This window comes from Siphateles boraxobius, unplaced genomic scaffold, assembly GCF_051911475.1.
Source record: "Siphateles boraxobius isolate OS27281-9 unplaced genomic scaffold, OSU_SipBor_1 215, whole genome shotgun sequence".
NCBI lineage: Eukaryota > Metazoa > Chordata > Actinopteri > Cypriniformes > Leuciscidae > Siphateles > Siphateles boraxobius.
In genome coordinates, this window is record NW_027508828.1 from 845,001 (window position 1) to 859,086 (window position 14,086).

The window sequence follows — 14,086 nt, forward strand, 5'->3', positions numbered from 1 at the left end:
AAAAACACAACTTAATCCTACAGAATTAGTCAATTACAGGCCGATCTCGAATCTACCGTTTCTGTCAAAGATACTAGAAAAGGCAGTATCCTCACAACTGTGTTCCTTTCTTAAAAGAAATGGTATCTGTGAGGATTTCCAGTCCGGATTTAGACCGTATAATAGCACTGAGACAGCTCTCATTAGAGTCACAAATGATTTGCTCTTATCATCCGATCGTGGTTGTATCTCTCTATTAGTGTTACTTGATCTTAGTGCTGCATTTGACACCATTGACCACAACATTCTTTTAAATAGACTCGAAACTTATGTTGGCATTAGTGGAATTGCACTAGCATGGTTTAAATCATATTTATCTGACCGTTATCAGTTTGTAGCAGTAAATGAAGAGATGTCTTATCGATCACAAGTTCAGTATGGCGTACCACAAGGCTCAGTACTAGGACCGCTGCTGATCACTCTGTACATGCTACCCACACACACACACACACACACACACACACACACACACACACACACACACACACACACACACACACACACACACACACACACACACACACTCTGAACATGCTACCGTTAGGAGATATCATTAGGAAACATGGAATTAGCTTTCACTGTAATGCTGATGATACTCAGCTCTATATTTCTTAAAGCCCTGATAAAACTTACCAATTCACAAAATGAACAGAATGCATAGCTGATATAAAAAACTGCATGGCTAGTAATTTCCTACTACTAAATTCTAAAAAAACAGAGATTCTAATTATTGGACAAAAAACTTCCACACGTAATAACCTAGAATACCGTCTAACACTTGATGCTGCTCTGTTAAGTTCTCGTCGTCGGTTAGGAACCTGGGTGTGTGTGTGTGTGTGTGTGTGTGTGTGTGTGTGTGTGTGTGTGTGTGTGTGTGTGTGTGTGTGTGCTTTTTGATACTAATCTTTCATTTGAAAGTCACGTGTTTAGTATCTGTAAAACCGCATTCTTCCATCTTAATAATATATCTAAATTACGTCATATACTCTCAATGACAGATGGAGAACAATTAGTTCTCATTACGTCATAAGAAGAATGGCATCTATGATAATATTAGTCTCTCTGTTGATCCCGATGTTTACATTTGTCAGTCGGATCCGGGCCGTATCCAGATCCATTTTTGCAATGTGTTTTGTTTGCTTTGAGCTCATCAGAGTCTCATCACAGTAATCACCTGTTATTGTGTCTGTTCCGCAGAAGCACAATCGATGCAAGACCCTCAGAACTGCTACATCCTGGACGGGCTTCTGCTGCTGTACGGAATCATCATCACTGCGTTCTTCGTGCACGCTCGAGTGAGAGACTGACACACACACACACACACACACACACACACACACACACACACAGACACACACACACACACACACACACACACACACACACACACACACACACACACACACACACACACACACACACACACACACACACACACACACATACACACACACACACACACACACACACACACACACACACACACACACACACACACACACACACACACACACACAGACACACACACAGGAAACATTCTCAGAATGTTCTCAAGGTTACGAACAAACTTTCGTCCGGTAACGTTAACAGAAATCGTTTTCAAAGTTATCTTGTAGTTTTTCTAAAACATTTCAGTTTGACGCTAATCTAACGTTTTTTTAAATGTTATTTTTTTTTTCAGAGAACATTCAAAAGTAATGTTCCCATAATGTTTGAATAATGATACAATAGAATTTTTTCTTAACGTTCACATAACCAAGAAAAACATTTTTAAAACATTTAATAAACTGGACATTTTGAATATTCAGGAATGATATTTTCATAACTTCATGGGAATGTTAGCAAAACATTAATGAAGTTTCTTCCTTCAGTTCGTCAAGAAGAGAGACAAAGTAGACGTAGAGTCTCCGTATCAGGTGAGAATCACATCAGAAGAACAATCGACCTGATATTAAAGATCCTGATATTAAAGATCCTGATATTAAAGATCCTGATATTAAAGATCCTGATATTAAAGATCCTGATATTAAAGATCCTGATGTTAATGAGTGTTTGATGTGTCCAGCCAATTAACCCCAGAGGGAAGGAAGTGTACAGTAACCCGAAGCACAGCGCTGAAGGGGTGAGTGATGATACACACCACATACATGACATCACACATCACATGATGGACTGCCTGTGATTATACGTCAAGTCACATTTATTTCTACAGCGCTTTTTACAGCACAGAGTGTTTCAAAGCAGCTTTACAGAGATAATAATAATGCAACAAAGTTTGATTCTAGAAGCAAATAGCGTCACAGTCCAGCTTAAGTAAGTTCAGTGATGTTTCATTTTTGTTGTAAAAAAAAAGTTTTTAATTTAGTTCATTTTATATATATATATATATATATATATAGCCGCTCTGGAGAAAACTGTGATGTCATCGTCCAGCTCAGTTCAGTTCTCATATAATGGTGTCAATGCAGGAGATCAATAATATTGTTGAATATTAAGTCAAATGTCCTCAACAAAGCAAGACAAAAGCCAAAGACGACAGAGAAACCAAAACTCCATCAAGTTTGATGAGGACCAGTGCCGATGCTCTCGTGTCGATGAGGCCTTCACAGGGGAGAGTCTAGATGACACAATCTCTGCTGACACTTTAGGAATGAGTTGTGGTCGTGTCTAGGCGCAGGTCCACCATCTGATCTGGATACGGCCCGGATCCGGCTGACTACATCATGCATTGTGGTCGTGTCTAGGCGCAGGTCCTCCATCTGATCTGGATACGGCCCGGATTCGGCTGACTACATCATGCGTTGTGGTCGTGTCTAGGCGCAGGTTCACCATCTGATCTGGATACGGCCCGGATCCGGCTGAAGACATCATGAGTTGTGGTCGTGTCCAGGCGCAGGTCCACCATCTGATCTGGATACGGCCCGGATCCGGCTGACTACATCATGCGTTGTGGTCGTGTCCAGACGCAGGTCCTCCATCTGATCTGGATACGGCCCGGATCCGGCTGAAGACATCATGAGTTGTGGTCGTGTCCAGGCGCAGGTCCACCATCTGATCTGGATACGGCTCGGATCCGGCTGACTACATCATGAGTTGTTGTCGTTTCCAGGCGCAAGTCCTCCATCTGATCTGTATATGGCCCGGATCCGGCTGACTACATCATGCGTTGTGGTCGTGTCTAGGCGCAGGTCCACCATCAGATCTGTATATGGCCCGGATCCGGCTGACTACATCATGCGTTGTGGTCGTGTCCAGACGCAGGTCCTCCATCTGATCTGGATACGGCCCGGATCCGGCTGAAGACATCATGAGTTGTGGTCGTGTCCAGGCGCAGGTCCACCATCTGATCTGGATACGGCTCGGATCCGGCTGACTACATCATGAGTTGTTGTCGTTTCCAGGCACAAGTCCTCCATCTGATCTGTATATGGCCCGGATCCGGCTGACTACATTATGAGTTGTGGTCGTGTCTAGGCGCAGGTCCTAGGTTCATTAGTGTAGATGCCAATCTTCTTATGATGTAACGTGTACATCGGGTGTTATAGGAAGTTTTCTGTAAGTAATCAGCATTTTAAAATATGTTTAATAGGGAGCCAATACAGTGTTGACAGAACCGGGCTAATATGGTCGTTTTTCCTGGTTCTGGTAAGAACTCTAGCGGCTGCGTTTTGGACCAGCTGTAGTTTGTTTATTAAGCGTGCAGGGCAACCACCCAGTAGAGCATTACAATAATCTAGCCTTGATGTCATGAACGCATGAACTAACTGTTCCGCATTTTTCATTGAGAGTATATGACGTAATTTAAATATATTTTTAAGATGAAAAAATGCAGTTTTCAGATATTAGACACGTGACTTTCAAATGAAAGATTGGTATCAAAGAGTGTGTGTGTGTGTGTGTGTTTCACAGGGTCGCAAGAGAGGAGGAGACGACACCTACACGGTAAGAGCTTCTTCACAACAGGAAGGAAGTTTATTAGCAGCGCGTGAGAATAATGAAGCTGAAGCTCATCGTTCACCACAGAAGCTCCTGCGAGTGAAGCTCAAAACTCAACGTTCTTCTGATTCAAACCACTGAAATGCTGAATTAAACAGTGTCAAAATATAATATAATGTAATAATGTAACATAATATAATACAGTTTCAAAGTGCTGCAGATTTGATATACTTGATATACTTTAATACACTTGTCAATTTATTTCATATTGATGGAAAGAGTTTCCAGAAATCACACAAAAACTGACATTTGCCTGAAAAAATCTAACCTTTATTTGATTGGGTTACACTTTATTTTAGTGTCCTTGTTACAGTGAAATTAAACATGTAAGTACTGAGTGACATTAATGAACTACACGCTCCATCCATAGCCTTATTAGGGTCATGTGTAATTATGCATATACTGTTATTACTATAGTAACTACATGTAACGTGTCATTGTCAAGTCACTTTGATCTGACACTTCAGGACTGCGTTGTCGTCGTGTCCAGGCGCAGGTCCTTCATCAGATCTGGTGTGTGTGTGTGTGTCCAGGCACAGGTCCTTCATCAGATCTGGTGTGTGTGTGTGTGTGTGTGTGTCCAGGCGCAGGTCCTTCATCAGATCTGGTGTGTGTGTGTGTGTGTGTGTGTGTATGCGATGGTCCTTTATCAGATCTGGTGTGTGTTTGTGTGTGTGTCCAGGTGCAGGTCCTTCATCAGATCTGATGTGTGTGTGTGTGTGTGTGTGTATGCGATGGTCCTTTATCAGATCTGGTTTGTGTGTGTGTGTGTGTGTGTGTGTGTGTGTCCAGGCGCAGGTCCTTCATCAGATCTGGAGTGTGTGTGTGTGTGTGTGTGTGTGTGTGTGTGTGGTCCTTCATCAGATCTGGATACGGCCTGGATCCGGCGGACTGCGGTAAACCTCGGGATAAACAGAGAGACTAATATTAGCGTAGACGCTATCCTTCTTTTGATGTAACGAGTCCATCAGGATTTATGGGAAGTGTTCCCGGTTCCGGCTGATCTAAACTATGCAGCCTAACATTGAATTATAGAAGTCTATAATGTGTTATGTGTGTTATCTAGCAGCCTTATCACCCTGTAGCCCAAGACTGGTTTCCCACTGAAGCTGAGCAGGGCTGAGGCTGGTCAGTGTCTGGATGGGAGACTCCTGGGTAAACCAGGTTTCTGCTGGAAGAGATGTTAGTGAGGCCAGCAGGGGGCGCTCACCCTGTGCTCTGTGTGGGTCCTAACGCCCCAGTGTAGTGATGGGGACTCTATACTGTCAAAGAGCACCGTCCTTCGGATGAGACGTTAAACCGAGGTCCTGACTCTCTGTGGTCATAAAAAATCCCAGGATGTCCTTTGATAAAGAGTAGGGGTGTAACCCCGGCATCCTGGCCCAATTTGCCCCATGGCGTCTGTCCATCATGGCCTCCTAATCATCCCCATACATTCTGATTGGCTTCATCACTGTCTCCTCTCCACCAGTAAGCTGGGGTGTGGTGGGCGTTCTGGCGCAATATGGCTGCCGCCGCATCATCCAGGTGGAGCTGCACACTTGTGATGGTTGAGGAGATTCCCCCTTCTATGTAAAGCACTTTGAGGTCCCAGAAAAAGCGCTGTATAAATGTAACGAATTATTATTATTATTATTATTATTTGTATGCTAAGCCAAAGAGATGTGTTTTTAGTCTAGATTTGAACTGACAGACTGTCATTGTTCCAGAGTTTTGGTGCTAAATAGGAAAAGGATCTACCGCCAGCAGTCGATCAGATTACAGAGTAACAAGGACACTGTAAAATAAAGTGTTGCTGTTTATAATTCACATGGTGATGATGAAGATGATTATAATGATGATGATTATGATGATGATTATGATGAATATGATGGTTTGTTTCAGCCTCTGGCGAGGAAGAATGACGATACGTATCGTGAGATCGAACCCCGAGGAGACGTGAGTGTTTTACTCTGATCTGGTGTTGTGTTGATTAGTGTGAGTGATTTGAGTAAAGACTGATTGTGTGTTGTGTTGATTAGTGTGTGTGATTAGAGTAAAGACTGATTGTGTGTTGTGTTGATTAGTGTGAGTGATTTGAGTAAAGACTGATTGTGTGTTGTGTTGATTAGTGTGAGTGATTTGAGTAAAGACTGATTGTGTGTTGTGTTGATTAGTGTGTGTGATTAGAGTAAAGACTGATTGTGTGTTTTGTTGATTCTCAGCCTCACCGCCGTCGGGATCAGGTTTATCAGGTCAGACGTGTTTCAGATCTCAGAATAAAGTGCATGATATGGTTTGATCTGTTCAGAAGTGTGTTTTCTGACTGAGTGTGTGTTTGTTTCAGGGTCTAAGCTCCATGACTAAAGACACGTATGACTCTCTGCACATGCAGCAGATTAACCCGCCGCCACCGCCTCGTTAGAAGCTCGTCTAACCCTCGTCAGGCCACAGTCCATTCCTGAGTTCATTCCTGAGTCCACTCCTGAGTCCACTCCTGAGTCCGCTCCGATCCCATTCCCGACTCCATTCCGATCCCATTCCCGAGTCCATTCCGATCCCATTCCCGAGTCCATTCCGATCCCATTCCCGAGTCCATTCCGATCCCACTCCTGAGTCCACTCCTGAGTCCACTCCTGAGTCCGCTCCTGAGTCCGCTCCGATCCCATTCCCGAGTCCATTCCGATCCCATTCCCGAGTCCATTCCTGAGTCCACTCCGATCCCATTCCCGAGTCCATTCCGATCCCATTCCCGAGTCCACTCCTGAGTACCTCTCCTGAGTCCATTCCTGAGTCCACTCCTGAGTCCGCTCCGATACCATTCCCGAGTCCATTTCGATCCCATTCCCGAGTCCACTCCTGAGTCCGCTCCGATCCCATTCCCGAGTCCATTCCCGAGTCCACTCCTGAGTCCACTCCGATCCCATTCCCGAGTCCATTCCGATCCCATTCCCGAGTCCACTCCTGAGTCCATTCCCGAGTCCACTCCCGAGTCCACTCCCGAGTCCACTCCCGAGTCGACTCCCGAGTCCATTCCCGAGTTCATTCCCGAGTCCACTCCTGAGTCCATTCCCGAGTCCATTCCGATCCCATTCCCGAGTCCATTCCTGAGTCCACTCCTGAGTCCATTCCCGAGTCCGCTCCGATCCCATTCCCGAGTCCATTCCGATCCCATTCCCGAGTCCATTCCCGAGTCCACTCCTGAGTCCACTACGATCCCATTCCCGAGTCCATTCCTGAGTCCATTCCTGAGTCCACTCCTGAGTCCATTCCTGAGTCCACTCCTGAGTCCATTCCTGAGTCCACTCCGATCCCATTCCCGAGTCCATTCCTGAGTCCACTCCGATCCCATTCCCGAGTCCATTCCGATCCCATTCCCGAGTCCACTCCTGAGTCCATTCCTGAGTCCATTCCTGAGTCCACTCCTGAGTCCACTCCTGAGTCCGCTCCGATACCATTCCCGAGTCCATTCCGATCCCATTCCCGAGTCCACTCCTGAGTCCACTCCTGAGTCCGCTCCGATCCCATTCCCGAGTCCATTCCCGAGTCCACTCCTGAGTCCACTCCGATCCCATTCCCGAGTCCATTCCGATCCCATTCCCGAGTCCATTCCCGAGTCCATTCCTGAGTCCACTCCTGAGTCCATTCCCGAGTCCACTCCCGAGTCCACTCCCGAGTCCATTCCCGAGTCCACTCCCGAGTCCATTCCCGAGTCCACTCCCGAGTCCATTCCCGAGTCCACTCCTGAGTCCATTCCCGAGTCCATTCCGATCCCATTCCCGAGTCCATTCCCGAGTCCATTCCCGAGTCCATTCCTGAGTCCGCTCCGATCCCATTCCCGAGTCCACTCCAATCCCATTCCCGAGTCCATTCCTGAGTCCATTCCTGAGTCCACTCCTGAGTCCATTCCTGAGTCTACTCCGATCCCATTCCGAGTCCATTCCTGAGTCCACTCCGATCCCATTCCCGAGTCCATTCCCGAGTCCACTCCGATCCCATTCCCGAGTCCATTCCTCAGTCCACTTCGATCTGGTTCCAGGCCTTCTTTCCTTCCTAAATGCCCCAGTCACGTGATTATTGTGTTTTTACAGTAACTGTTTCTCCACTTCATGAATGATAGACTTTCATAATGAGCTCAAAGTTTACATGTTGTACATGTCCAGTAGCGTTAAAGTCAGAAGAATCGGTATCACTTTACATTAGTTTACATCAACTAACAATGAACAATGCTTTCATTAATACAGCATTTATTAATTTTAGTCAATGATAATTTCAGTATTTACTGATATATCCATAAAATCAAAAGTTGCATTTGTTAATATTATTTAATAGACCAATGATCTGTTGTATATTACTAACATTAACAAAGGTTAATAAATGCTTTAAAAAATTATTTTTGATTGTTAGTTATTGCATTAACTAATATTGACAAACAAGTCCTTAACGTGATACCAAATAAAGCCATTGACAGTAAACCTGATTTAGCAAATGTTTAAACATGATTCAACTAATGAATAATTCTGGACGAGTCTCATTGGTGTAATAATATTGTACACTCTTAAAAATAGAGCTTCCAAAATGTTTTCACAGCGATGCCAAAAAACAATTTTTGGATTTCACCTTTCTTAAAAGAACCATTTTTAAAACATTTTAATAACCATTTAAACATTGTAATAATCTAAAGAACTTTTGTGGAATGGAAAGATTCATGGATGTTAAAGGTTCTTCATGAACCATCATTACTGTTAAAAGAACCTTTATTTTTAATATTGAATATGTTCCTGAAAAGTTATTTTCTCGTGATTCTGTGGTGAAATATGAGTCGCCGTTTTATGAGATTCACTGAGTTTGATGTTTTGTGTCCTTTATCGTGGCTCTTTTAATAACATAATGCATTTACTCTTTTAAAAACTGAGAATTTCACTGTATTTCATTTTGTTGTTACTTTTTGTCTCTGTAATTTTGTCATCAGCTTGTTAATAAAATGATTTTTTTCATTGCACGTGTCAGTAAATTATCAATTTTGAAGATTGATTTGACTCAGAAGAACAGATCATACAGATACACAGTCTGAGAAAAACATTTAATGAAATCTACAGCAACAGCAACATGACAAACTCATTAACAGCAAAGAAAAATAGAAGATCGTGAACGATAAACTCGTGAAACAGCGACAACTCAGTCGAGAAAAACCTGCGGAGGAACAACAGAAGTTTGTGTGTGTGTGTGTGTGTGTGTGTGTGTGTGTAGCCCTTCTGTATGATATAAAACACATTCTTTAGAGAAACTCAACACACATCGTCTGAATCACATTGAGAACATCTCATGCAGTGAGAAAATTATTATTCATATTCTACCATAAAATCAATAACCTGGTTACTGGATCATTAAGACTAGAATGTGACTATAATTTCATGTGACAATAATTTCCAATGAATTATACATTTAAAAAAATGAAGGGAAAGGCAAATAGAAAGTGAATAATCTTTGGTTAACTTTTGCTTTGGGAACCACAAAATAAAAAAATAAAAACTTTTTTTACATATTTATATATATATTTATATATATATTTATAATCCTGGTATATATTGTGGGTGTTTGAGTAAAGATGATAAAGATGATTGAGAAGAAACGGAGCGGATGAATCTTTGGTTTTCATCTGCTTTTTCATTCCTGCAGAAAACAATAAAGATGAAACTAAAGAGCACTGAAATATTTCATTTATTAAACTTTACAGGCGAGACAAAAGCAGAATGGAAATGAATGATATTAATAGATCAACGTCGCCGCCTTCCGTTTCAACAGTTTCATGTTTATAAATAAACGAAATCCAGCTGAAAACCTCAGAACGGTTCATGTGAAGGTATTTTCCACCAGACTGATGGAAAGCAGAAAAAAACGACGAGACGCCGTCGATGAAACAGAACGTGTTCATGAAAGCAGAAGATGAAGCTAAAAAAACACAAATGAAGTAAAAACGAGTGTAAAGGACTGTGCACAGTAGTATTTGACTGAAGATCAGTGCTGGAGGTAATTATACAAACACATGCGCTGACCTCTGACCTCACGCCTCTGACCTCTCCTACACGCCTCTGACCTCACATCTATGACCTCTGACCTCACATCTCTGACTTCTGATCAGGTCCACCATCTGATCTGGGTACGGGCCGGATCCAGCTGACTACATAAATAATAATAATAATAATATGTTTATTTTATATAGCGCCTTACAGAGTACTCAAGGTCGCTTTAAAATAAAGTACAAATAAACATGACATAGAAACAATAAAAATAAATTGAGATAGTGGTACATAAACATAGAAATCAAGGGAAACAAGTAGCAAAAAGATACATTTTAAGGTGAGTTTTGATATCGTGTAATGATGAAAGGTCGCGGATGTGTTGGGGAATAGAATTCCAGAGAGTTGGGGCAGCAGTACAAAAAGCCCTTCCACCAAATGATGATAGTCTGTGCCGTGGGATCGTTAAAAGACCGGTATCAGAGGATCTAAGTGTGCGAACTGGGGAGTAGGTATGGATGAGATCAGAAATATAGGTGGGGCCAAGACCATGGAGTGCTTTGAATGTGATAAGGAGTATCTTTTAGTTAATACGAAAACGTATTTTTCGTGACTACATAATGAGTTGTGGTCGTATCTAGGCGCAGGTCCACCATCTGATCTGGATACAGCCCGGATCCGGCTGACTACATCATGAGTTGTGGTCGTGTAGAAGCGCAGGTCCACCATCTGATCTGGATACGGGCCGGATCCGGCTGACTACATCATGAGTTGTGGTCGTGTCGAAGCGCAGGTCCACCATCTGATCTGGATACGGGCCGGATCCGGCTGACTACATCATGAGTTGTGGTCGTGTCTAGGCGCAAGTCCACCATCTGATCTGGATTCGGCCCGGATTCGGCCCGGATCCGGCTGACTACATGATGAGTTGTGGTCGTGTCTAGGCGCAAGTCCACCATCTGATCTGGATACGGCCCGTATCCGGCTGACTACATCATGAGTTGTGGTCGTGTCGAAGCGCAGGTCCACCATCTGATCTGGATTCGGCCCGGATTCGGCCCGGATCCGGCTGACTACAAGATGAGTTGTGGTCGTGTCTAGGCGCAAGTCCACCATCTGATCTGGATACGGCCCGGATCCGGCTGACTACATCATGAGTTGAGGTCGTGTCTAGGCGCAGGTTCACCATCTGATCTGGATACGGGCCGGATCCGGCTGACTACATCATGAGTTGTGGTCGTGTCTAGGCGCAGGTCCACCATCTGATCTGGATACGGGCCGGATCCGGCTGACTTCCTCATGAGTTGTGGTCGTGTCTAGGCGCAGGTCCACCATCTGATCTGGATACGGCCCGGATCCGGCTGACTTCATCATGAGTTGTGGTCGTGTCTAGGCGCAGGTCCACCATCTGATCTGGATACGTCCCGGATCCGGCTGATTACAGTAAACCTCGGAATAAAAAGAAAGACTAACATTAGCGTGGATTCCATTCTTTTTATGATGCAACGGGTACATCGGGTGTTATAGGAAGTGTTCCTGGTTCCAGCTGACCTAATTTATGCAGCCTAATAATTATCTAACTGATTTGAATTATAGAAGTCATTATATAATGTGTTATGTGAATGCTAGGTCAAAGAGATGTGTTTTTAGTCTAGATTTGAACTGACAGACTGTGTCTGCTTCCCGGACAATGTTAGGAAGATTGTTCCAAAGTTTTGGTGCTAAATAGGAAAAGGATCTACCGCCAGCAGTCGATTTATATATTCTAGGTATTATCAACTGGCCAGAACTTTGAGATCACAATAGACGTGACGGACTATAATGCGTTAAGAGCTCGCTCAAGTACTGGGGAGCTAAACCATTTAGTGCTTTGTAAGTAATCAGCAATATTTTAAAATTTATACGATGTTTAATAGGGAGCCAATACAGTGTTGACAGAACCAGGCTAATATGGTCATACTTCATGGTTCTGGTAAGAACTCTAGCGGCTGCGTTTTGAATTAGCTGTAGTTTGTTTATTAAGCGTGCAGGGCAACCACCCAGTAGAGCATTACAATAATCTAGCCTTGATGTCATGAACGCATGAACTAACTGTTCTGCATTTGTCATTGAGAGCATATGTCGTATATGATATATATATATATACACTCACCTAAAGGATTATTAGGAACACCATACTAATACTGTGTTTGACCCAAACGTCAACACTGTGAAGGCCTCATGGACACCTCAACAACTCATCTCCATACCGGCGTGATGACTCCGACCCCTAACCAGATATACTGGATAAATATTGTGAAAGTTCTGATGCAATCTGACTGCTGACCTATTATGCCGCCTAAATCATAATCATACACTGTTCGTTTGTTGGCCAAAGGAGGACTGGCCCCCCGACTGAGCCTGGGTTCTCCCAAGGTTTTTTTCTCCATTCTGTCACTGATGGAGTTTTGGTTCCATGCCACTGTCGCCTTTTTCGCCTTTATTCGCCATTGGCTTTTGGTTTGCTTAGTTGGGGACATTTAACATTTAATTTTGAATTTAACAATATTATTACAACTTTACTTTCCTGTTATCTCTGTAAAGCTGCTTTGAAACAATTTGTATTGTAAAAAGCGAAATATAAATAAAGGTGACTTGACTTGACTTGACCCACTTTCGCCTTCAGAACTGCCTTAATTCTACGTGGCATTGATTCAACAAGGTGCTGAAAGCATTCTTTAGAAATGTTGGCCCATATTGATAGGATAGCATCTTGCAGTTGATGGAGATTTGTGGGATGCACATCCAGGGCACGAAGCTCGCGTTCCACCACATCCCAAAGATGCTCTATTGGGTTGAGATCTGGTGACTGTGGGGGCCATTTTAGTACAGTGAACTCATTGTCATGTTCAAGAAACCAATTTGAAATGATTCGAGCTTTGTGACATGGTGCATTATCCTGCTGGAAGTAGCCATCAGAGGATGGGTACATGGTGGCCATAAAGGGATGGACATGGTCAGAAACAATGCTCAGGTAGGCCGTGGCATTTAAACGATGCCCAATTGGCACTGAGGGGCCTAAAGTGTGCCAAGAAAACATCCCCCACACCATTACACCAGCACCACCAGCCTGCACAGTGGTAACAAGGCATGATGGATCCATGTTCTCATTCTGTTTACGCCAAATTCTGACTCTACAATCTGAATGTCTCAACAGAAATCGAGACTCATCAGACCAGGCAACATTTTTCCAGTCTTCAACTGTCCAATTTTGGTGAGCTCTTGCAAATTGTAGCCTTTTTTTCCTATTTGTAGTGGAGATGAGAGGTACCCGGTGGGGTCTTCTGCTGTTGTAGCCCATCCGGTTCAAGGTTGTGCGTGTTGTGGCTTCACAAATGCTTTGCTGCATTCCTCGGTTGTAACGAGTGGTTATTTCAGTCAAAGTTGCTCTTCTATCAGCTTGAATCAGTCGGCCCATTCTCCTCTGACCTCTAGCATCAACAAGGCATTTTCGGCCACAGGACTGCCGCATACTGGATGTTTTTCCCTTTTCACACCATTCTTTGTAAACCCTAGAAATGGTTGTGCGTGAAAATCCCAGTAACTGAGCAGATTGTTAAATACTCAGACCGGCCCGTCTGGCACCAACAACCATGCCACGCTCAAAATTGCTTAAATCACCTTTCTTTCCCATTCTGACATTCAGTTTGGAGTTCAGGAGATTGTCTTGATCAGGACCACACTCCTAAATGCATTGAAGCAACTGTCATGTGATTGGTTGATTAGATAATTGCATAAATGAGAAATTGAAGAGGTGTTCCTAATAATCCTTTAGGTGAGTGTATACATTTTATAATGGAAGAATGTGGTTTTACAGAGTTTAGAAACGTGTCTTTAAAATGAAAGATAAAAAATCTTGAGTGACTGTTTGTTGTGCATAAAAATAGATCATAAATTTCTATCAATGATCATCATTGTGTATCGTCCAACCACACAGTGCCACTGTGAATATGCCACTGATATGGTTGTGGATGTTATTTCATTGCCAGAGGGGTAACACAGTTTTAAAGCTT

The 14,086-nt window shown here is 43.3% G+C and overlaps 1 protein-coding gene and 1 long non-coding RNA gene across 5 annotated transcripts in view; one reads left to right on the forward strand and one right to left on the reverse strand.

Annotated features, from left to right (window-relative positions):
* Positions 1-9,016, forward strand: part of cd247 (CD247 molecule) — a 20,427-nt gene extending 11,411 nt beyond the window's left edge. Inside the window, exons 2-10 of one of the 4 annotated variants that reach the window (XR_013206475.1) lie at positions 1,237-1,334; positions 1,911-1,955; positions 2,105-2,161; positions 3,949-3,981; positions 5,920-5,973; positions 6,240-6,269; positions 6,362-6,503; positions 6,563-7,125; positions 7,421-9,016. Coding sequence is in view for 1 of the 4 variants with exons in the window: in XM_077238127.1 (XP_077094242.1) it covers positions 1,237-1,334; positions 1,911-1,955; positions 2,105-2,161; positions 3,949-3,981; positions 5,920-5,973; positions 6,240-6,269; positions 6,362-6,439 (395 nt within the window). In the remaining 3 variants the exon portion in view is untranslated. Of the gene's footprint in view, positions 1-1,236; positions 1,335-1,910; positions 1,956-2,104; positions 2,162-3,948; positions 3,982-5,919; positions 5,974-6,239; positions 6,270-6,361 lie in introns of all 4 variants that reach the window. The other 3 variants (XR_013206474.1, XR_013206473.1, XM_077238127.1) reach the window with 3 other exon arrangements.
* Positions 9,017-9,514: 498 nt separating this feature from the next.
* LOC143746292 (uncharacterized) overlaps positions 9,515-14,086 on the reverse strand; it is a 64,481-nt gene continuing 59,909 nt past the window's right edge. Inside the window, exons 2-3 of the long non-coding RNA XR_013206477.1 lie at positions 9,713-10,093; positions 9,515-9,676 (exon numbers count right to left, since the gene is read on the reverse strand). This is a non-coding gene — a long non-coding RNA (uncharacterized LOC143746292). The remainder of the gene's footprint in view (positions 9,677-9,712; positions 10,094-14,086) is intronic.